This window comes from Plasmodium inui (assembly GCF_000524495.1).
Source record: "Plasmodium inui San Antonio 1 unplaced genomic scaffold supercont1.9, whole genome shotgun sequence".
NCBI lineage: Eukaryota > Apicomplexa > Aconoidasida > Haemosporida > Plasmodiidae > Plasmodium > Plasmodium inui.
Genome location: NW_008481843.1, coordinates 202,042 through 224,123, shown reverse-complemented (window position 1 = coordinate 224,123; position 22,082 = coordinate 202,042). Strand labels below are relative to the sequence as shown.

At 39.9% G+C, this 22,082-nt stretch overlaps 5 protein-coding genes across 5 annotated transcripts; 2 read left to right on the top strand and 3 right to left on the bottom strand.

The window, feature by feature from the left end:
• Positions 1-3,739: 3,739 nt before the first annotated feature.
• Positions 3,740-4,556, top strand: C922_02524 (hypothetical protein; the record flags this gene model as incomplete). The annotated part of the gene is made up of 2 exons (XM_008818123.1): positions 3,740-3,799; positions 3,918-4,556. The coding sequence occupies 2 exons, from the start codon at positions 3,740-3,742 to the stop codon at positions 4,554-4,556; spliced, it is 699 nt and encodes a 232-aa protein (XP_008816345.1).
• Positions 4,557-9,573: 5,017 nt separating this feature from the next.
• Positions 9,574-10,924, bottom strand: C922_02523 (hypothetical protein; the record flags this gene model as incomplete). Its single annotated transcript, XM_008818122.1, has 2 exons — positions 9,574-10,362; positions 10,553-10,924. 2 exons carry the CDS (start codon positions 10,922-10,924, stop codon positions 9,574-9,576), a joined length of 1,161 nt encoding a protein of 386 aa, XP_008816344.1.
• Positions 10,925-13,719: 2,795 nt separating this feature from the next.
• On the top strand, positions 13,720-15,423 carry C922_02522 (hypothetical protein; the record flags this gene model as incomplete). The annotated part of the gene is made up of 1 exon (XM_008818121.1): positions 13,720-15,423. The coding sequence occupies one exon, from the start codon at positions 13,720-13,722 to the stop codon at positions 15,421-15,423; it is 1,704 nt and encodes a 567-aa protein (XP_008816343.1).
• A 320-nt stretch (positions 15,424-15,743) lies between these two features.
• C922_02521 (hypothetical protein) lies at positions 15,744-16,391 on the bottom strand (the record flags this gene model as incomplete). The annotated part of the gene is made up of 1 exon (XM_008818120.1): positions 15,744-16,391. One exon carries the CDS (start codon positions 16,389-16,391, stop codon positions 15,744-15,746), a length of 648 nt encoding a protein of 215 aa, XP_008816342.1.
• Positions 16,392-17,247: 856 nt separating this feature from the next.
• On the bottom strand, positions 17,248-21,420 carry C922_02520 (hypothetical protein; the record flags this gene model as incomplete). Its single annotated transcript, XM_008818119.1, has 1 exon — positions 17,248-21,420. The coding sequence occupies one exon, from the start codon at positions 21,418-21,420 to the stop codon at positions 17,248-17,250; it is 4,173 nt and encodes a 1,390-aa protein (XP_008816341.1).
• Between the last annotated feature and the right edge of the window lie 662 nt (positions 21,421-22,082).

Here is a 22,082-nt window from a genome sequence, read left to right as displayed (position 1 = left end):
ATAAATTTCACAAAATTAAGAAATTATCTAACTTCAACATACAAGCCTAGAATTCATGATTACTGTTTAATGATTAAGAATTATTAAATGTTAAACGTTAAATGATAGATGTTAAGTGTCAAAAATGTTAAATGTTAAATGTTAAACGTTAAATGCTAGATGTTAAGTGTCAAAAATGTTAAATGCTAAACGTCAAATGCAAAATATTCATCTAATTTTCCAGAAATGATGACAATAACGTATCATCTACAGGTATTCAATAGGGAAAAATTATCCACATTATTTTTTCCCCCCATTTAGCCCTCTTTTTTTAGTGGGAAATGCTTTTAGTAGGTACACACCAGCCCATGTTTTGTATATAATAGGTTAAAAATTCTTTAAAACCTATACTTAGACATTTTTTTAGGAAAATCCATTACCGAACAGATGTATAGAACATTACTATACCATGTGAAATGAGAATCCGGTGACAACATCAAACGTGTTTATCCATGCAAGGCAAATAAATGAAGCGTCATCAGTATTGGACATCTACGCCTCAGGAATGAAATTAAAACAAAAGCATAAAATGAAAAAGACGAATAGTAAATTCCCATATGTCTGGCAAGAAAAGGACATTTCTGAATTTTCAAAATTGCCAAAGTTAGATTTAGTAACCTCAACATATCTTGCATACTCAGCTGATCATTTCTGAAATAGCTGTCTTACTTGACGATTATATCAAGTGGATAACCAAAGGATAGTGCAAAATGTTGGAGATATTACGATTATCAAAAATCTTGATGACTTATCGACAGAAGATGGAATGCCAGACAGTGTGCAAAAAGGAAAATGTGGAATCATACTTTTGCTAAGAGTGAAGAGGCCTATAAAAAGAAAGCTGCGCAAATGAGGACAAATCGGATACATAAGAGCAGCAAGATGGCGAAATAAAGGATATGAAGAAAAACCTTGTGATGAAAAATAACTAAAAGGAATTTCATTAATGCTAAATATATAAGCTTTCCCTAGTGACGAATAAAAGGAGGGAACAACCAGTTTCTTAATCTATACTAATGAACATTCTTTCAAAGGAATAAAAAAAAAAAAAGAAAAAAAAAACTCACCTTCCTATGTGCAGAGATGGCAATGTGACAGACACCCTACAATAAAATTCGCCCTACGTTAACCATGTCATAAGAATCGTTTTCCAAACATTACAGCTTCGCGAAAAATCTCTACATTTGGTACATGTGAAAATTTATTTTTTGTCTTTTTCATCTATTTCGTTTAAATCACCTTTTAAATATCCCCTACATTAGAAGTGCTTATTTTGGGGCAATATGTTTCTGATTGTTATGTATTTGTATTTGTCCTTTTTTTTTCTGTCTCTTTTTTGTAATCCGTTAGGTTTGTAATAAATCCAATGCGTACGATTTATGCGGTTCATTAAAGATACCACTATGTGGTTTCTCATAAATACAATATGGAGCTATTTATTACCATTTCTTTCACAGAATAAAAAAATTATGTCTCAATTTTGAATAAAAAAAAAGAAGTCACCCAAATGTACGTGCATTATATATATACACATTAGTCACATTTTTGAGTAGAATCCTTTTAAAATTTGAAACTTATAACTTTTCTTTTTTTTTTCTTTTTTGTAAGCATCCGTGTCAGTTAATTATATTCAATAAAGATAGAATAAAGTACCTCCCTTTGCGCGTGGCAATAACTTCCCCTCACTATGCAAATCAATTTACGAAGGACACATTCTCGTGTTGTAAGGAGATTGTTATCCATTTGGGAAAATATAAGCATGGGCAGATGGACAATTCCTATGTCGAATTATTATCTCCTTGTACTTTGCAATTATGGAGACGAGTTATGTGAAGCGGGGAGTTCATATCTTTGCATGTAGGGAAACAATATTTATTCAATCGCATCACCTCTATTCCTTCAAGATAAAAATGTATGAGACTTATGTGGAACTGTCTTTTATAAAGAAAAATACGAATTTTAACAGTTCCAAGGTGAGAAAAAATTAGAATATAAGAAAGCATAAATAACAGTGTAAAATAAGTTGTTCGTCCAGTGTACCTAGTGAGGCTAAGCTATTTGTCTCTTATGTTGAGACTAAATTGAGAATCACAATATTACAATAGTGGAAATGTATTTTTGCATTGAGACTTATTCAGAAGTAGGGTTCAGTCGCATTGGTGCTGCACCAGTCTTTTTTTCGTTTTTAAATCACTTTTTTCGCTTATGTTTAAATCCTCCAAATGGTGCTTTTTTCTTTTTTTTAATTTTCATGTTCTCAAAGTTAGCAAATTTATCGTTATTGCACGCTACAATGACCGCATTCACATGTTTATGCTATGTGGTTAATCTTACAACGGAGGGCGCTACATCGATTTCTTTTCATGAAAATTAAAATATATATTTTTTTTTCTAAAATGTAACTATAAAGAAAAAAAAAAAAAATGATTTCTACGTTTGTTCATGACTCCTCCTGATATTGTCAGTTTTATTTTATTCTTACCATTACAACGTACTAATTTCTTTTTTTTTTTTTTTTCTCATTTAATAATTTTATTCTGTGCAGAAATATAAGCATATGTGAAGTTTATGCAAAAGTTACTTTTTTTACCAACTGGTGTGATGATACTTATATTAACATGCCTATTAAAATATGAACAACTAATGGAGGCTACATTTTTCATTAAAATGAATGAACATACAAACACCATAACATAAATTAATCTGGTAGTATATATTCACCTCTTCTGCAAGATTAACAGCATTATGAAAGATTTTTTTTTATCGCGAAAAATAATTAAATTGAATAATCCGTTTTAGCTTCTTTGCGAACATACAACCCATTGCTTAAGTACAATAAAAAAATAAAATAGAATAAAAAAAATAAAAGCCAAACTTTATTCTTACATGAATAATTTATTAATAATATCAATCTTTTTGCTAAATAAGAAAATAAATATGAAAAATACAAAATAACACCGTCCCCCCTTAAATAATGCTGCCAAAGAAGGCTTAAAAAAAATGTATCCTTTATTTTTATGCACTCATGTCGTGCAGTTCTAAGGCAACATGCCCCTTACCGGTATATATAGCTAGAATAATCAATTTAGTGAAGCACTAGAAAAGAAAAAATTCCATTTGCATTTTTTATTCGGCTTCGTTCTCTGTTCTTTTATTAATAAAGTTTTCTTTTTTTTTTTTTTTGTAAATTTAAAACTGCCAATTATCGCTTTAACTTCCATTAGTACATCGTTTTGACTGTTTGCATTAGTAATTTTTATGAGTGTATGACTGACATGGTTGCGTTTTGTGCGATTTCTTGTTACTGTCTTATATAGATACAAAACGCAGCTGTAATGATTCAATGTTGGCGAATTTGTTTTTTCCTTTTAGCGGCTTTCTTATTCAATCATTTTATCCATAAAATACTGGATTTTTTGCTTTTATTTATTTATTTAATTATTTACTGATTTATCTATTTCTTTTTTTATAATTGTTTTAATATATTTTATTTTACTTCATTTTATTTTCTCTACAATATAAAACAAGCCATTCCTTTTTATACGCAGCGTAAAAATAAATTTCCTTCGTTTCTTAAACATACTCCCAATTTAGAAACTTTTCCCTTTAAATATAAGAGGGTTGTAAATTAAAAAAAAATGAATCGAATTTCTTATCTTCATCAGATCTGTTGTGAATACCAAAAATAAGAAAGCTGAAAATGTTGAGCGCTCCCAAAGCTCTCTTTTGTTCATTTGCCCTCTTGAACCTTCTGGTGTCGGTAAGAAGAAAGGCTCTCAACAGATCAGAAAAGAACAGAACCCTTGTTCGTTTCAAACAATAAAAACTTATTAAAATTGCTCATTTTTTTTTTTCGCTTTGGTTACCCCTTTTTGCAGAATAATGTCACCCTTTCGAATGACCTAACCCCTTCATCACGAGATGTAAGCGTCTTCCCAAGACATCTATCTGAACTGAAACCTAATTCCTCTACCATGCATTCATCGAAGAAAGGAGAAACTCAATACCCTGATAGGAGTATTTTCTCAGTTTCTCTTTTCACAGAACATTCAGATAATGCCGCGTTATTATCAGAATTAAAAAGAAAAGAGCACTCATTTCATGAATGTAGTTATTCCGACCGTTATGTGTCAAAAGAAGATATGGCTGCTTTGCTTGATGGATTTGAGAAATTATATCTCATCGAGCACGCAAGAACGTTGGATCGATTATCAAAAGCACTTTGTGATTTAGCAGAAAAATATGGAATGTCAGACAGATACAAAAGACAGTTGTGGAAGGAATGTAAGCAAAACATTGAATCTGAACTTAGAATAAAAAAGGATTCTTATAAAACACAGTATAATTCATTTGTAATGTCGCATAGTAAAAGATCCTGTGCTTTCATTAGATTTTATAAAAAATACGTTAAAGCATGGCATAATGCCTTAATCGAGATGGAAAGGAAATGGAATAGAAATTTTACGGAGGGAACGCGAAAATATACAACGCCCCTTCCAAAACCAAGAACAGCATGAAGAAAAGTATAGACGCCAGAAACAACACCGAAAAAGGAAAAAATGTAACGAATGAGCAATTACATACAGAACTCTTCATTGCAGAGTTGCAATCCCACGTTGAAGGTTACCTACGTTAGGTTATGTATAAGGGATGAAGGAATGTATCTACGTATGTGAAAAATATGCTCATTTAATTAAATAAGGACAGTGCCCAAAAAAATGAAATAAAAAACAAAGTAAAATAAAAAACACATTTTCCAAATATTAACAGGACAAAAGGGATACACATATGATAATACCTTTATAATTTTATTAAAAGTGTAGTGTTAATCTTTTTTGTGGAAAAATTATGGCGTAAAAGGATGCCTTCCTTTAATATTAGTATATTAAGATTCTTTAATAATTATGTCCATTTAATTTGTTCCCTTAAAGTTTTTGCTAATTCCTATGTCATTTGAAATGTTTCTTTTTTTTAATTTTTTTCCGTACCTTATTTGTTTTGTCCATTTTTTTTGTCATTCTTATTGTCGCATATTTAAAGAATAACTCGATACGACCTTCTCGAATACTTTTCATGTACCACATTGTTTGCCTTTCGAAAAATAAATGATTTATTGGAAGTTTCGGGGCAAGAAAGAGTTCTCCTATATTTTCCGTCCTTGACATATATGCATAAACATAGTTATATATACGGAGGAAGAATACATATTTATGTATTTCCTCATGAGTCATATGGCATAGTAACACATTGAGAATAGCACTTCTAGCTACCTCTTAAAAAAAGAGACTTCGATGCTTTCACTTGAGGAAAATATGACACAAATCTCCCTTCCATTGATAACAGATGAAATGTCGAAATTTTCCCGCTTTAGGAATTTCATTTCATTGCAATGTGTGCATACGAATATAGACGTCTCTAAGGAGAGGGAGGGATAACGCCGCAATCATACAGACGCCGTCAGGTATTAGCCCTATGCTGAATGAACTACTTATGCAAAATTAGGAAGCGTAGCTGAATGTATCGAATGACTAAATCGCTGCTTACCGATGAAGCATAAACCAATTCATACTGCCTGACATGTTCCTAAATATACGACACATTCCCCTCCGGGTGCTTACCAAAATGAGTGAAAACAATGAAACTAGAGCGCAATGGAAATCTTATCAAAACACATTCCAGGGAAAAGACGCACAATAAACAAAACTATTTCTAGGTAGTAAGTAAAATATTACTAATGGTACTATTCTGTTCTCGATTATGTTTACATCCTTTACCGTTTTTCCAGATTTATAATACACCTGCCAAGGATTATATCACATTCTACATTGAATGGTAAAAATAATAATAGGAAGAAGACGCTCGCATTGGGGACATGATAAAGCGTTATGGAGGGTAAATTTTTTCTATGTTTCTCCATGTTCATGGAGTTCCACCCTCACATCATTACCTATATCTATATTTTCAGAAAAAAGTGAAATGCAGTAAATTATACTCTAAGGAGTGGCATTTGTAGCATCAATGCTTAAGTGCTCCATACACTTGGTCAATGCTGACTACTTTAACATGTCCGCATTTAGCATTGTTGGAATTTTTCCATTTATAATTTATCCCATTTGTTCTATTCCTTCTTTTAATAAATAGAATCTGAAATCCATGGGAAGATAAATTGCTTTTTGGCGTTTTATCCGTTTTCACGGAAATGTATCCATTTGAAAAAGTAGAATAAAAATAGAATAAAATAAAATAAAAGCCAAACTTTATTGTTACATGAACAGATTATTAATATCATATATCTTTGATGAATAAAGAAATAAATACAAAAGATACAGAATAACCACGTCCCCGTGAATAATACAGCCACAGGAACGCTCAAAGGAATGTATGCTTCATTTTGATGTACTGATCTCGTGTGGTTATATGACAAGAGGCTGCTTCGCAGTGCGAAGCTACAATAAATCAATTTAATGAAGCATTAGAAAAAAAAAAAAAAAATCACCCGTAGGGATAAATGAGGTATGGCGTGACATTTTACTTTGCACAAACTTTCCACGTGCATATTCCTACGTAGACACTGGTGTAGTCTAAGGCACACAACGGATTAGCTTCCCCTGACAGGGAAAAATATATGTATATGTGCACCCCACTCCTTCTCTAGCGTGCATCTCACAGACAACATGCAAAGCAGCAGGATAAGTAGGCAGCGGCGAAGCCTCGAAAAATCACCGCAACCCTTGAAATTTCCCTTTATGGACATTTCTTCAGAGGAATAGAAACTGAACCCAGCCTTTATGTCAAAGACGGTTCGTAACTTCCTATTTGAATTTCCTTAATTGGCCTAAATCTTCGTTACTCAGGTAGGGGTGTTCCTTGGCGGCGCGTCAGTGTGGGAAAGGTGTTGCTCTTCTCTGCATAACACCTTTTTATAGAACGCGCGATTGGTTACTTTGGTGCACCAAGAGGGCGGGAGTGAAAACCATGCGAAAACAAACAGGTCCGCATAATAACGTATGTCTACAAATACACATAAGACGAAATATGCGCCCGTACTCAGGTAGCTTAACACTTTTGTCACCCCTCCTACGGTGGGCCTTTGCAGGGCTGTGGAACAAGGCCAAGACGGATGTTCCCAGAAGGATGTTCCCAGATGCATAGGCTCACACGAACCTACCACATAACGAGACCACGGGTCGGCTACTTAAAAGGAACGACAGGGCATCTGCCTTTTCGTGACAGGGAAAATGTGCGCACCGCTGAAAAGAATAATATGAAAAATATACGAAACAAAAAATGAGGCCAAAAAAAATGAAGGCAAAAAAAATGAAGGCAAAAAAATAAAGAATAAAAAATAAACGAATCGGCCTCTAAACAAGTAATGAATTATTATTACGCCTGAAAAAACAACCGAATTTCTTCTGACCTTTCCCTCGGGGTGGTCGTATGAGGAACAATGAACAATTAAATAGCAAAGATATAACAAAGGTAGCAAAGGTAGTAAAGGCAACGAAGGTAGTAGAGGCAGCGAAGGTTCCAAAGACAGCGAAGGTTCCAAAGACAGCAAAGGTTCCAAAGACAGCAGAGGTTCCAAAGATTAGCAGAGGTTCCAAAGATTAGCAGAGGTTCCAAAGATTAGCAGAGGTTCCAAAGATTAGCAGAGGTTCCAAAGATTAGCAGAGGTTCCAAAGATAGAAACGGTAGCAGCTGTTGCAAAGGTAGGACAGGCCAGGGAAAGCGGAGCGATTGCAGAAACCCTTCGCGACATATAAATATGTACATACAATGTATAAAGTAAATATATGGGCATATATATCTTTCTTGTTTGTCCCTGCACGAGTGTTCTGGCCGTAGAGCGCAACCACTGCTGTATGAATCAAAAACATGCTGTATGCAGCCGAAAAGCGGCGTTACCGCATAACCCTATAACAAATTTTGGAAATATTTTCTGCGCATAGCTTTTTGGCGCCTTAGAAAATTCACCGTGGTAGGGGGAGAGTATGCCGACGCCACTTTGTCCTTCCTGTGCTTTTGCGCTCTACATTTTCTTTTTTTTTTTCTTATTCTCGCAGCGAGCTTGTGAATGTTTCCCCTATTTTTCACAATTACTGTTTTTCTTCTTTTTCTTCTTTTATTCTGCAGTTTTCTTTTTCTGTCTCTTTTTTCTCTGCAAAAGATCGTGATGCATGTCCCGACTCGACGCGGCGTTCTGTGCCACATGCGCGAAGAGTGCTCTGCGTAAAATACAAAATGGTAAGATGAGAAGTCGGACAATTTTCCGAACGCAGATTATTTCGTTAGTCGGTCTGTTACCCACGTTTTCGCAATTTGGCATGCAGAATTTTTTTCTGTTCCATCCAATTTTGAGCTGAGATGCGACATTAACACAGAATGAATGAAATTGAAATGTTGTCCCCCGGGGAATGCTTAAAGATTCTTTATTTGTCAACACTTTCATATTTTCTAAGAACAAAGAGGGGAAAAAAAAACAAAAAAAAACAAACGAACAAACAGAAGAGCACTAAAAGATGCATAAATAGTACACCTATGTATGGATTGTATATTCAATTTGTAGCACCGAAGGACGCAGAGCCCCCGCAAGATTCTCCTCTGTATTTTCTGCTTCTGCGTAATAAAAATAACGGGGTGAACTAGAAAAAAACATGTTTGTGCTGTTCTGTCATAATGAGGCATAAGCACATGCCTCTCTACCCTTTCAAATGATTGGGGGCTAAATTCGAAGTTCCATTTTATGACCCCAAAAGGAATATGCACAATGGGATAGCTACCCCCTTTTTTCTCTTTTTGCATATTTTCAGACAGTCTTCTTGACGTCATGCTGCTCATCTTCAGATGATAGGTGCTAGAAAGAGTTTACTATATAATCAACTTTTTAATGTACACAGTTCGGGTACCTGCTCATTGCGCTCTCGTCCGGCATGCGCCTTGGGGAGGCTATTAAATGGTCCATCGCTTGGCCGCACACATTCCGCACATGACTGATCTCTGTTGCTTAGGAGAGTCAAACATTCAATAGCGTCATCGCTAACCTATTCGCGCTTTCTTTTTAACCCACTACGTGCACGCAAGGTCATAAACCGAACTTCACCATGCAAGGGAGAGATGCCACCCCGCATGTTTAAGACAAATAACCTTTATCGATGTGAATGCCAAGCGTTTAGGAAAACGCACAAATTTAATTTATGCCCGTTATCCAACTGGAACCAACGTAAGTGCACCTCACCATAAGGTCCTGCATCACCCAATGGGGAGAGCAAATACGAATGAGACAGATTTGTCAATTTAGCTTACCAAAAGGGAATAAAGAAAAAGTAGAAAAAAATGACCATCAGGGGGTACGAAAATGTAAGCGCTCCTTCTATTTTAAACGAGTCACCAATTTTATGTTGCATTTTTATTTTAATAGTTTGTGCTATGCATTAGGGGGGGGGAACGGGGCGATTTTGTTCTTTTTCACCATGCAGGGGGGAACACGGTGGAAACGCCACCCCTTTGGGACTTTACTCCACCTGTGTGTAGCTTTTATTTTTTGTTTTCTTTTTTCGTCGCCCCTTCTGTTATATTTTTTGGCATAATTGTCGCGCTAACTGCCGGGCTAACTGTTCGCTTAAGTGTTGATTTAAGTGTTGGGTTACCCGCTTGGAAGACGGCGCTATCGTGCTTCACCCAGACCGGCTCACAATCCTTCTCCGCTTGCGTCAATAGATGCAGGCACCTTTCTCGAGTTTTGTGTATAGTGGCATGCCAAAAATCCTTGCAGCGTATGAGGAACTCCCTCAGGTCTAAGTAGAATACTCTCTTCTTCACAAAAAAGTAGAACCCATTGGTACAGGTATAATCAACATGTGTTAGTTCGTGTGTAATTGACTGTTCACATAAGGCCCAATACTTCTTCCAGTCCCGCTCCGATATCCCATGCTTCGAAGACAGATCTTCAAACCGGTGGGATAATTCACTAACCATGTCGTGAAACGTCCTCTTTAGATAATTATTATAATGGTAAAATATTATGTACGCTTTTTTTCTACTTACAAAAAAACTGCACGAGTCGATTAGTCTATTTATTTCATACATGTTGAGTTCTTCGGAAAGGTCTTCTTTGGAACATCCGAATGGGTAGCTACGAGGGTCTGCCTGGCTGGTTGCTCTGATAGCGATATCTCCCTTGTTACTTTCATTTTCTTCTTTATGGGAACGCCTTTTGGAAGGGACGCCTCTTATTTTCGTGACCATTTCGGCCACTTTCCTGGTTGCCCTTCCACTAAATTGGGGCTCTCCCAATTTTACGCATTTTGCCGAGTCATTTTGGTGCTGAAAAGGGAGAGAAAAAAAAAAAGCCACAACATCTTCCCTGTAGAAGTGGTGCTATTCGGTTCAAAATGAACCTCTACATGCGCACATTTTTTCTTATGTGTGTGAAGGAACTGCTCCGGTGTGGAGGCGCAATAAGATCAAAGCTCGGGAGGATCGAAGCTCAGCAGATTGGAAAAATGGCCCGTACCAGCGACAGTGCATACACCAGAGTGACTAAAAAGAGCAGTAAGAGAAATTTCGTGAAGCGGTCGCCATTGAAGTCCCCCTCGCGTGAGATCCTTTCCTGTATAGTGCCGCATGTGCGTGTGTCCCTACAGGTAGACACACAGCTGCGGTGGTTTCTGAAGGAGACGCTGTCCCAATTTATCCTTCCTTTAAAGCGAGGATTGAGCTCTCTCCCTGGGGTCAACTCTGAGGAAAAGCGTAACTCCGATGTCATCTGCTTGACGCAACCATGGGTCGAAAAATAAAAATCCAAAATGTTCTTACAAGTGACTAATAAGGTTTTAAAAATTAGGAAATGGGAAATGAATAGTCGAATGAAATGAAGACCCCTCATATTTCGCAGTGTGTCAGTTGTAGGGGAGAAAAAAAAAGATGAAGCCTTCTTGACGGCAACAGAATGATTCTACCAGAAGGTGTAAAAGAATTATTCTTTTTCAAACGGTGTGTACGTGACCGGGATATCTCCCTGCCTTCGCCTGCAAGAGAGGACGCAGTTCTGCCGCGGTGAAATTGAATCACGTGAAAGAACAGATAAAGCCCATGGACTGCGAAAGGAGTCATAAAAGAGTGAAGTGTAAATTGATCGCTCTGCAATGCGGAGTTATCAGCGCGTTGTGTGTGGTTGGGGGGAATGCAGAGAGGGCAAAAAAAAAAAAAAAATAATAAGATAAGATAAAATAAGATAGAACAGAAAAAGAAAGAACAAATAAGGAGGGACAAAACAGGAGTTGTCCCCGCTCCGTCAGAGGGACGACTTTTTTTTCGCACATCTCAACAGACTTGAAATTGCTTCTGCAGCCATTTCCGTAGGGGAGTCATGCGAGACGATTATGTGATAGGGGAGGGGCACGCGGTGCATCTCCATCCGCCGGTTAGTGTAGGTGTATGAGAGCTGTTTCCCCTCTCCCCCGCCAACTGGAACTGTATAAAGTTTCCACCTTCTCCGACAAAAGTTGCCTCCTATTCTGTTACACCACCAGCCGGTAGGCTCTTTCAACAAGGAATACACATTTTCCCACGCACCGTAGAGAGGAGATTTACCTCTACACCAGTTTGCAGATCGCATGCCCACATCAGCAGCGCAAAAATCTTGTGAGGGAATTCACAAAAGGGTTTCCTTCATAGTGCAATGTAGGGAGTCGTTCCATTAGGGCTACCCTTCGCCAAGAAAATAGGAAGACTCACACATCTCTCCGCTTCATTTTGGTATGAAGAAGAAATGAAATATCCTCGGAGTGGAGTCTACAAAAAATTTCAAGGCGAAATTATTTCACCTCCCTGATCCGAATGACACAGAAAACGAGGGCACTTTTTTCGCCTATTGAAGTGAAAGCACAAAGGAGTGTTACACAAGTTTGAAGAAAAATGAAGAGCGTTATCTTACCCCTTCCCTCACCAGCACCATATACTGCCATACAATGTGCTCATTTTGGCAGCTTATATTCTCACGGAAAAGCGGAAAAAAAAAGAAAAACCCACTTGGTTGCCACCTCCACAGGGAAGGTATCACCGTCTCGGTAAGGGAGGCAAGGCGAGTTTTCATGGTCCTTCCTAATTTTTAGAACCTCCTAATTGCTGCTACCCAGTGGAAGAATAAAAAGGGGTGAGAAAAGGAGAGGCATATATCGCTGTCTTAATGTTATTTCATATAACTTGTGGGATTTTCTTACATGCCGATAGGCATGGACCCTATCCGTTGTGCGCAGATGGTGAAGTGCCCCTTCGTGGTTAACCCATTTGCTGTTCATACAACACGGTAGAAGTCGTGCAGGATGGTGAACGGGCGTACATTCCTAAAGGGTGAAGTAGCCATTTAGAGAGACATACGCTAAAAAAGGATCGACTCGAGAGGATACCTTTTCTTACAACAAAATTTTCATTCCAAATATAGTCTATTTTCATGTCAACACTCTCCCCCCCGTCCGCTTCGCTCGGGGAGACAAAATAGAAACAGTTGCATTGTACACATGATGCTGCTTCTAGGCTAGGCATGTGGCGAAGCGAACTGCCAAGGTTTCATCTTTGTGGCGATTTCGAAAATTATATACTGAAAGGTGTCGTGAATCATTTTACTTTCTCCGCATTGAGGGGATGAGAAGTATCCTTTTGTGTAGCTGCCAAGGGAAGTTGCACCCGTTTGAAGCAGCTCGTTTTTTTATAAATGACGAACGTGCGAGATGGCTATCCCACTGCTTCATAAATTGTAGCCTCTCCAAAGGGGGAGGTGAACACATATACAACACCGCAGAGAGGGTAATCTGCTTATCCATGGAAGGGGAGAAAAAAAAAAAAGAAAGAAAATGCAACGTTTCAACGGCTAAGCAATGCAGAATTTTATTACCGCTATACTTTTAGCCCAGTTTGGTTACCCCGCATTTCGATTCTTCCTTTTTTAAATTGTCTCAAAGGAGCAGCAACATGCACTTTCCGATGGTGCTCCTTGCGTGCCACATAGCTTATATACCAGCCCGTCGAAATTTCCATCCCTTTAAAGAAAAACACCACAAGGGGAAAGCTTCCTCAATTTAGCCGCTCACTTCCGCGTAGCCGCTATACAAATTGGGATAAAAAAGAAGAAAAAAAAATTGATGGGAAAATCCCACCCTCATCATAGTCACAAAATGAACAAATGAAGTGTAAAAATAATTGGATACAATTCCGCTTCAAACTGGGACGTGTATCCATGTAGCTGTGCTTTTCCTCCCTGCACGTGAAACCCCAATGGGGAGTTTCTTCCTCTGAAAAGCGGTTCCGCTAACGAATCTGCGCACTGTACGGGCAGTGTACGCGCAGAACAGAACAAGTCGTGCTTCTCCCCCCAATTGGTAAAAATGGAAAGTGACACTACAATCTCAAGTTAGGAAGACACACTACAGATAGATGGGGCAGTGCCAACCGTTGCGGTGCCGCTGTCATGTGAACACAAAACTGTTGTGTACGTTCCTCCTTTTGATACATGGGGTGATTTTTCTCCACGTTCCAACAATATGTGCAATTAAACTGGAAGGAAAACAACTCCCTTGGGGGAGAAAAAAGCCTCTCAGGGAAGCAGCTCACTTACCGAAATGCAGACAGCTGAGAAAGGGTACACCCCCCTGGTACATTTCCCCCCCATCGAAGTGTACACACATGGGAAGGACAAAGAAATGTAAAAAGGGTACACTCTCCGCAGCGCATCCAGATGGATCAAGTGAGAGATGCACCTCGGAGGTGTACCAAATTAGGAAAGAAATCTTTTCACATAAGAATATAAAAGACATACTAGAAAGAATCATAATTAGGAGAGTCACTGAGGGACGTCTCAATCGGTATAACAGCTTTTCCTACCTATACAGCCTTGACGAGATAAATGAGCAGCTGACAAACCTGCAGTGCCTTTATGAAAAGTGTAATGATTTGGAGGACCTACCGAAACTATTCGGTCTACCCATCATTTTAAAAGACAACATTTGCACAAAAAATATACCAACAACATGTGGGAGTAAACTTTTAGGAAATTATAAACCATCCTATGATAGCACTGTTGTTAGAAGGTTGAAAAAACATGGAGCTGTAATTGTAGGGAAGACTCATTTGGACGAATTTGCAATGGGATCATGTACAGGACGGGACGTAAAGAATCCCTTCAATGAAGGTTACCTATCTTGTGGTGGATCCTCTGGAGGATCGGCTAGTTGTGTCGGTTCCAGAATTATTAATTGCTCTGTAAATACAGACACAGGCGGATCCATTCGAACCCCAGCTGCGCTATGTGCATGCATAGGGATGAAGCCCACCTATGGAAGGATAAGCAGATACGGCATTATCCCCTATAATGAAGAAACCGATGTGGTAGGACTTATTGTTAACAATCTCTATGACTGTAGCATCATCTTGGATGTCCTTTCCGGAGGAGATAAAAACGATCTAACTACCCTCAAAGGGGGAGAAAAAAAATTTCATTTTAAGTTAAAAAAGTATGAAGCGTCTCTCAACTTTGATCAAAATAAATGCCCACTGAGAAACATGAAATTTGGCTACCTAACGAAGGAGCTTTTAAAAAACTACTTTGTCGATGATCTCACGTATCGAAGCTATTTTCAGGTCATGCAGAATATCGAACAAATGGGAGCAACTCTGATGAAGACAGATCTGTATGAACTGGGAGACTACTGCTATTTGTACTATCTCCACTCTATGACCATCGCAAATAGCAACCTCTCCAGGATTAATGGGATCAACTATAACCTTCATAATGTGCTCGGAAAATCCAATTTTGTTAAACAAGTGAGGTCCACTCTGCTAGGTGAAAAAGTCCTAACGAGAATCATCGGTGGATCCATAATCTCGTCTCGCTTCCAAGGGGGGTCTCTACACCACATCTTCACAACTGCGAAGCGGAGGTTAACTAGAGCGTTGGATACAATTTTTGGCCAAGTAAATTTCCTCTTGCTGCCCTCCCTACCAAGGTCAAACAATTTGAAGGAGTCCATATGCATCCCTCATGGGGGTAACCCCGACCCAGAGAAAGACACCACCCAGGCGAAGCAGCATCCCCCAATCAGTGTGCCTATTTCGCGTCATTTCAGTGGAATGGAGCCTCCCCTTGAGGGATACAACAACTACATGAAGGAAATCTTCTCAGTCGTGTCGTCAATCACAGGAGTCCCGAGCATCGTGATTCCAACGGGGGAATTTACTCCACAGTTGAATGAACCGCAATCCTTTCAACTGCTAAGCAGAAGGTTGGACGAAGCGGGGCTGCTCAAAGTTGCCTTGGCTTATAAGAGACAAATGCACGTGGATAAAAGGGTAGTGGAAAACTTAAGGGGAGTTGCTCGCGGAGTCCACTGAAGAGAAACGGAGTGGTCAACGCGGTGATCGCACATGGAGGTGGAAAAAAGATGAAAAGACGGAAAAAAGCAAAAACAAATAAAACACACTGCAAACAAGGAATGCGTTAAAAAGGGCCTTTTTGCTTAGTCTTTCGGTGACCTTTTCCCTCCAATTTGTTGACCCCTGTTGAAAATTTTCCCTTTTTTTATGTTAACACTTTTTAACGTCACCCGGCAGGGTTAAACATTGCACAAATTTGACCCATACGTAGGAGGCATGCACCGCTTGGAAGTATTCCCCTCGCGTTACGAACACACCAAACGTGCCATCACACATAACTAGAAGAGTTCCTCCTCTCCCTCCTTAACCACAAGGAACGTGTCTGTGTCCACGGGTTGGGGGGCCTCCAACTTATCAGGCTCGTCTTCTCCCGATTGTGCCCTATCCGGTTTGACCATCTCATCAGGCGTAGGTAAACCGTTATGATGTTTCTTCTGGGAGGAGACCGATTGATTCACCTCCCTGGAAGTATCATAATCGCTTGGACAAGAGTCTTCCCCCGCCTGGTCACTCGTCTTTTCCGTTTTTTCGTCACTCTTCCCTTCTACTTTAGCCTTCTTACTATTTCGCAGCTCCCTAATTTTGTTCTTCCTCATTTGTCTTTTTTTCTTTTTTTTTAAACTTTTCTTTTCTATAAACTCAATTTTTTCCTTCCTCTTACTCTGGAATATTTGATTCTGTGTATATTCTTTCCACTTCTTTTCCATCAATTCGAGTCTTTCATTTTCTTCATTTCTTTGTTTTCGGTAGAGATCAAAGTAGTCACTTCCTGCCCCCGCGCTGCTTCCACAAACGTTTGGCACTTTATCCACCTTTATTCTCCCTTTGCTTTTTTCCTTCTCTTTTTCCTCTGCCTGTTTAACGGGCATTCTTATGACCCGCCCATCAGACAGCATGATTTCGTCATCCAGCACTTTTATATCCATTTTGGATCACGTCACTTTGCTGTCCCTTTTTTGTCGCACAGGGGAAGCGACAGCGGAGGCACCGGCAGTAGCGACAGCAGTAGTTTCAGCCGCAGTTGCAGCACCAGTTGCATGTGATTTTATTTGATTAAGCGGAGGATACACACATCCGTACATATATGTTCACAAACACATGCATATATTTTCTTTCTTTTTTGCACAATTGTCCTCGTGCTGCCTCTACCGATGGCGGGGGGGGAACGGGGTCACAAATAGATGCCCCCACGACCCCGCAGGAAATCGGACACCCCCTCTTGTGTGCTTTTCCCCCTTTGGGAAACTCTCTTTTTGTCTCCCCTTTAAAAAATATGAAAAAAAAAAAAAAGGAATTCCCACAATTAGCTTGACGGAATAGCTCGAGGGAAACTCACCCGACGAAGCTATATAACAAACTGGTGACAATATGAATAATTTCGAAGCGGGCGTAAAGTAGGAACATCCTTACGGTTCAGTTGGTTCTTAAAAAAAGGGGGAGTGCGCCAAAGTGACGCAGCGAAGGTCAAATGAAAATTTAGTGACAACTGGCCATGCAACATGAGTGCGCCCTCGGGCGTCAAAGTCCCTGCGTGGGGTTTCAAATGAGTCCAGCGCCGTTTTGCCAAAAAAAAAATTAAGAAAAAGGGGACAAAAGCTGAAAAAAAATGGGCGTAAGTTTGCAAAAAAAAAAAAAAAAGAACCTAAAGTTGTAAGAAAAAAAGCGCCGTACCCGTCTTTCTCCTAATGATATGTACCACTTAAAATGCTGGGAAAAGACGACCTGCCAAATGGGAAGAAGCAGCCGCCCTCTTCCTCATCCTCTTCCCCTTCCCACTCCCTACTACAGCGCCATGCGGTGGATCCTCCCGTCCCGCTCCATCAAACTGAGCTTCTCCAAAAGGAGCTTCTTAAAATAATTGTATAACGACTCGTAGAATAAAACATCATCCAAGGAGTAAAACGTCTTATGCATATTATTGTAAAAGAGCAGCGAATCGTTTAAGTTGGACATTATGCCCGATCTAGCTATGAGAATATTGTTGGAATTCGTTCTGACGGCTATTTTATACCCACGCAAGCTAAGCTCTGATAACAAAACGATATTAATCACATCGTCAGAGGACACCGTGTCATTGTGCATCATTTTCGAATGCGCCTCACTTAGCCGTATCAGACTTTCCAATGTCCTAATGGTCGTTCCGTTATCGCCATTATTATGCTTCCGTAACATCGAATAGTATGTAATTAAAATCAGCTTGGAGGACTTATTAAAATTTGGAGAGCAGTTATTCTTCACGTAGGAAATATACTCCTTCAGCTTTTCGCTAGACCAGATAATTTTTGTGCCTTCAGTTTGAGGCGTCTTGAAGGCGTGTCCTCCGGCGCATTGCTCCTCTTCAGGGGTATTCGCAATGGAGGAGTTCGCACTGGAGAAGTTCGCATGTTCTGCTCCTTTGGCGGAGCGATTCTGCTTACTCATTTTAGCCGAGTTGGTTTGGACTCCACCCCCTCCGCCTCCTCCTCTTCCTCCTGCTGCTGCCGCCCTTGCCGCTCCTCCTCCAACTAGGCGAGAACCCCCCCATCCCACTTCTTGCTGTACAGCGCTTCCCCACAAGCCTGTTCCCTCCTTCACTAAACCACCCGCAGCAGAACCAGACTGCACATCTTGTGACAACACATAGTCAGCAATCTTCGAATCAATTTCATTATTATCCTCTGCTATGACAACCATGTCGAATCGGCTGAACAGTGTGTAGGAGAGGTTAATAATGAGAATCTTATTGTCACAGGAAGATAAATTTCCCTGAACCGTTTTATGTAACTCGAAATTAGACGCACCGATAATAGTGCACCGACAATTTAATTTATCCACGATACCACCCTTGGCTACTGAAATGGTTAGCTGTTCCATTGCCTCGTGAATAGCATTCTTATTTTCATTCTTCATGAGACAAAATTCGTCAATGCAGCAGACTCCATTATCTGCCAAAACTAGAGCTCCACTTTCCAGCATAAAATTGTTCCCTTCTTTTATGGCTGCACAAGTCAACCCAGCAGTGGTACAAAACATACCTGACACGTTCATGCAGATGTTGCTTATTTTTTGTACTTCCTTCAGTAGCTGCGATTTTCCTGTCCCTGGATCTCCCACCAGCATCAAATGGCACAATGTTCTCTTGTCACAATTGTCGGAAGAGAAATTCTTTCCTCTCCTCTTCCTGTGCTTTGCTCTTTCTTTTTCTCTTTCTCTGCGTCGTTTCCTCGGTTCGTTTTGGTTTACGTCCTTTGTGCGTCCGCCCTGCTTGGTGTCATCCCCCTTTGGCCTCTTCGCCTTAGTTACATGTGCCTTTTGGGAAGTGGAGGAGTCACCTTCTCCTGCCTGCCCCTGCTCCTCGTCGTCAGTGCTATCCGCCCCGCTATCCTCACCGCTATCCTCATCCCTATCTCCGTCATCGTCGTAGCCGCCTGTCCGGTGCACCCCCGTCCCTGCCCTTCCATCGCTGCGGTTGAAATACTTCTTCCACTTATTATTCTCATTGTAAAAGGAATCATGCTCATTTATTTTGTTCCCCCCTATTAGCACCAGCAGGACTGATATTTTGGACAACTTGCAATTGTACAAATTGGGGCATAAACTATCGCACAGGTGTCTCTTTCCTTCCAATTTGTTATTTTTGAAGAGGAGCCAATATTTTTCAAATAGGCTCCTTTCTGAGACATCTATCTTTCCATCCGTCGTGTTTTCGTTCAGCTTATTTTTTTTCCCCTTCATTTTGCTACCACTTGGGGGAGTGTTTCCAGAGCCCTTCTCAGGATGTGTCCCCTCTTGTGTGTCTTTATCCCTATTTGTTCCAATGCAAATGCCACTGCTCAGATGTGATGAGCTTATGAGCCTTCCCTTTTTATCGCATGTGGGGCTCCCCGCGGGATCATCCCCCAGATTACCATCCACCTCAGCGTTGTTTTCTTTGTCTGTAAGGACACCCTCCCCAGTGGCTGCCTCCTCTCCACACGCCTGCGCCTCATTCGTTAGGGCATTTATACACTTGGCGAACTCGTCGTCCATTTCTACCTCTTTGCACCTTGAGCCTTCCAGTTCTTTAATTTCGATATTGTTTGCTTCGATAAACAGCTCTGAGTCGCACCTAATGTCTTTATATAACTTCTTCCACCTCCGCAGGATGATGCCATTTATAATGACTTTCTTTCCCGGGTGATACTTCCCAGCTAGGTTTTCCAAAAGGACCACCGTAATGGAGTATGGGATATTCGTTTTACTCGTTTCCTTTATTTTTATTTCTTGGTAATCTACTCGTTTAACTTCGCTCTCTAAGAATTCGAAATTTGTGCCATTACATTTTTGTTCACTGTATGGATTCTTACTATAACCGTTTCCGTTGTGTGCCACATTCGACTTGGCATTGCGTCTGTTGCCATTCCACTTTGACCTATAATTAGCGTCACCGTGAAGACTATTTTTGCTGCCATTTTTGGCGTCGCTTTTAATATACGGCACTGGTTCCCCCGTCTTGCTTCCTTGCCCCGTCTCTTCCTTCCTATACTTCCTTCTCAGGTGCACTTCTTTCCTTCCTACTTCGCTTAACAAATCGTTTCTATAGCAAGGGTGTATATTCGTGTTAATCTGCGAATTGGGGCACTTAAAAACCGTTTCTGTGTTGTAATACAATTCGGGAATGGCTTTTTTTTTAATTATGTTATCACACCTCATACATCTGTACTTTTTGCATTCCTCCAATATTCTCTTTTCTCCCACCCGGGTTATTATCCCCTCTGTGCTTACAAACTTCCCGATGTGCTTACTTCGTATTTCTTGCAAATAGTTAATGTGGACATCATGGAGGTAGGGCACGTTTGTCACTCGGCACATAATTTTTATATTTTGTTTGCCGAAGATCATTTTTAGGCAATTATTTATTTTGGCTTTGGTACTTGCGTCTTTTAAAAAGGGGTAATCTTTGTATGAGTACAGAATCCCTTTTATCAGGCACGAACTGTAGACGTCGATTTCTTCCATAACTTTCCTGTCTTTGCCGAAATTGTACACTATGAAATCATACAGGAAGGGGTCTTCTTCGCGCCGTTCCTCATCCGAATCTATGGACGTGCTTTCCCTCTCATCGAGGGTTCCTCCATTTCGGTAGCTTCCCTTCTCATCGAGGGTTCCTCCATTTCGGTAGCTTCCCTTCTCATCGAGGGTCTCTCCACTTGGGTAGCTTCCCTTCTCACCGATGGTCTCTCCACTTGGGTAGCTTCCTTTCTCATCGATGCTCCCTCCATTTCGATTGCTTCCCTTCTCTTTGTTAATCTCCTCGGTTAAGCCTCCATCCTCGGCACCCGCGTTTGGCTCTTCCACTATGCTATCCTCGCCTGCCGCTTCCTTATGCTCCCTCTTCGTCAAGATATTTCCGTACCGATCAGAAGCGCGACCGTCTTGCGGTAAACCATCTGTATGTACCAACTGGACACCGGCAGCATCCCCCCGATTGTCCACATCAATGGTAGGCGAATGGCTCCTCCCCTCCCCAAGGTCGCTACTATCACTTACGTCCTCTTTTGCTTCTCTCCTATGCAAAAACTCGAAATAGCAACTCAGGAAGATAAGTCGAAAGAAAAAAGGAATGGAGTAGTTGTTCATAACATCGATAAATTTGTGGAAGCTATTCTGCATGTAATAAATCAATTTGTTTTCTCCATGCCGAATCGCATCGTACGTGTCAAAATAAAAATTGTATATGTGCTCATTGCTTCCTTGTTCACTGTTTTGAATATGCGAAAATTGGATGTCTTCTATTTTGCTAATATAGCTAAGTGCAATTTTTTTTATCTGTTCATAGTACTTTCTATTTTTTAAAAACAGTTTGATTATTATTTTATTGAAGAATTTCACATTTTTTATGTTTTCATCTGCGTTGCTGTAGTTGCCATCGTCCTCACTGATAACACCATAATCAGTATCGCTGAAAATGGTGGATTCGGAGCTGGAAAGCAACATGTTCAGTTAGGATAACCGCGTGAAATGATCAGTTGTTGTGAACTGTCACAGAGTACACACTTCACAGCTACCATACTGAAGGCAACGGATTTGGGGAAAACATTTGTCCCTGTGTGAGCACACGGAAATGTGCATCAAAGGGGAGGAATGCGCAGTATGTGCAAGAAGAGCGGGTTACACTGCATTGAGTCACACCATATTACATCCTAGCACATTGCAAAAATAAATACTACGTGAATGTTAATTTTTTCACTCACACCTTTTTTAGCCTATACGAAGGTAAAAAAAAAATAACAAAAACAATTCGGTGAGGAACATATGGAATAAAATAAATTTAAAAGACTCATTCACAAAGTTGACGCTTAAAAGAAGAAAAGAAAAATAAATAAAATAGTACACGTAAGAGGGAACAGTTGCAGGTCTTTTGCATGAAAAAACTGGTTACTTAAGTTAGCTCTCTGTCTCTATCTTTCTCTTTCTCTCTTTCTTCTTTTCTTCCTTCTTTCTATTTAGGAAGTTCGCGTCAGTTTATGCGCCTTCGCCGAATTATTCAAAATGCGTATGTGTTTAAATTAGAAAATTAAAAATGGAAAATACCATTTGGCACCTTGACCCTTTGACATTTTGACAGTTTATCAGTCTGAGAAAGTATGAACTGATGG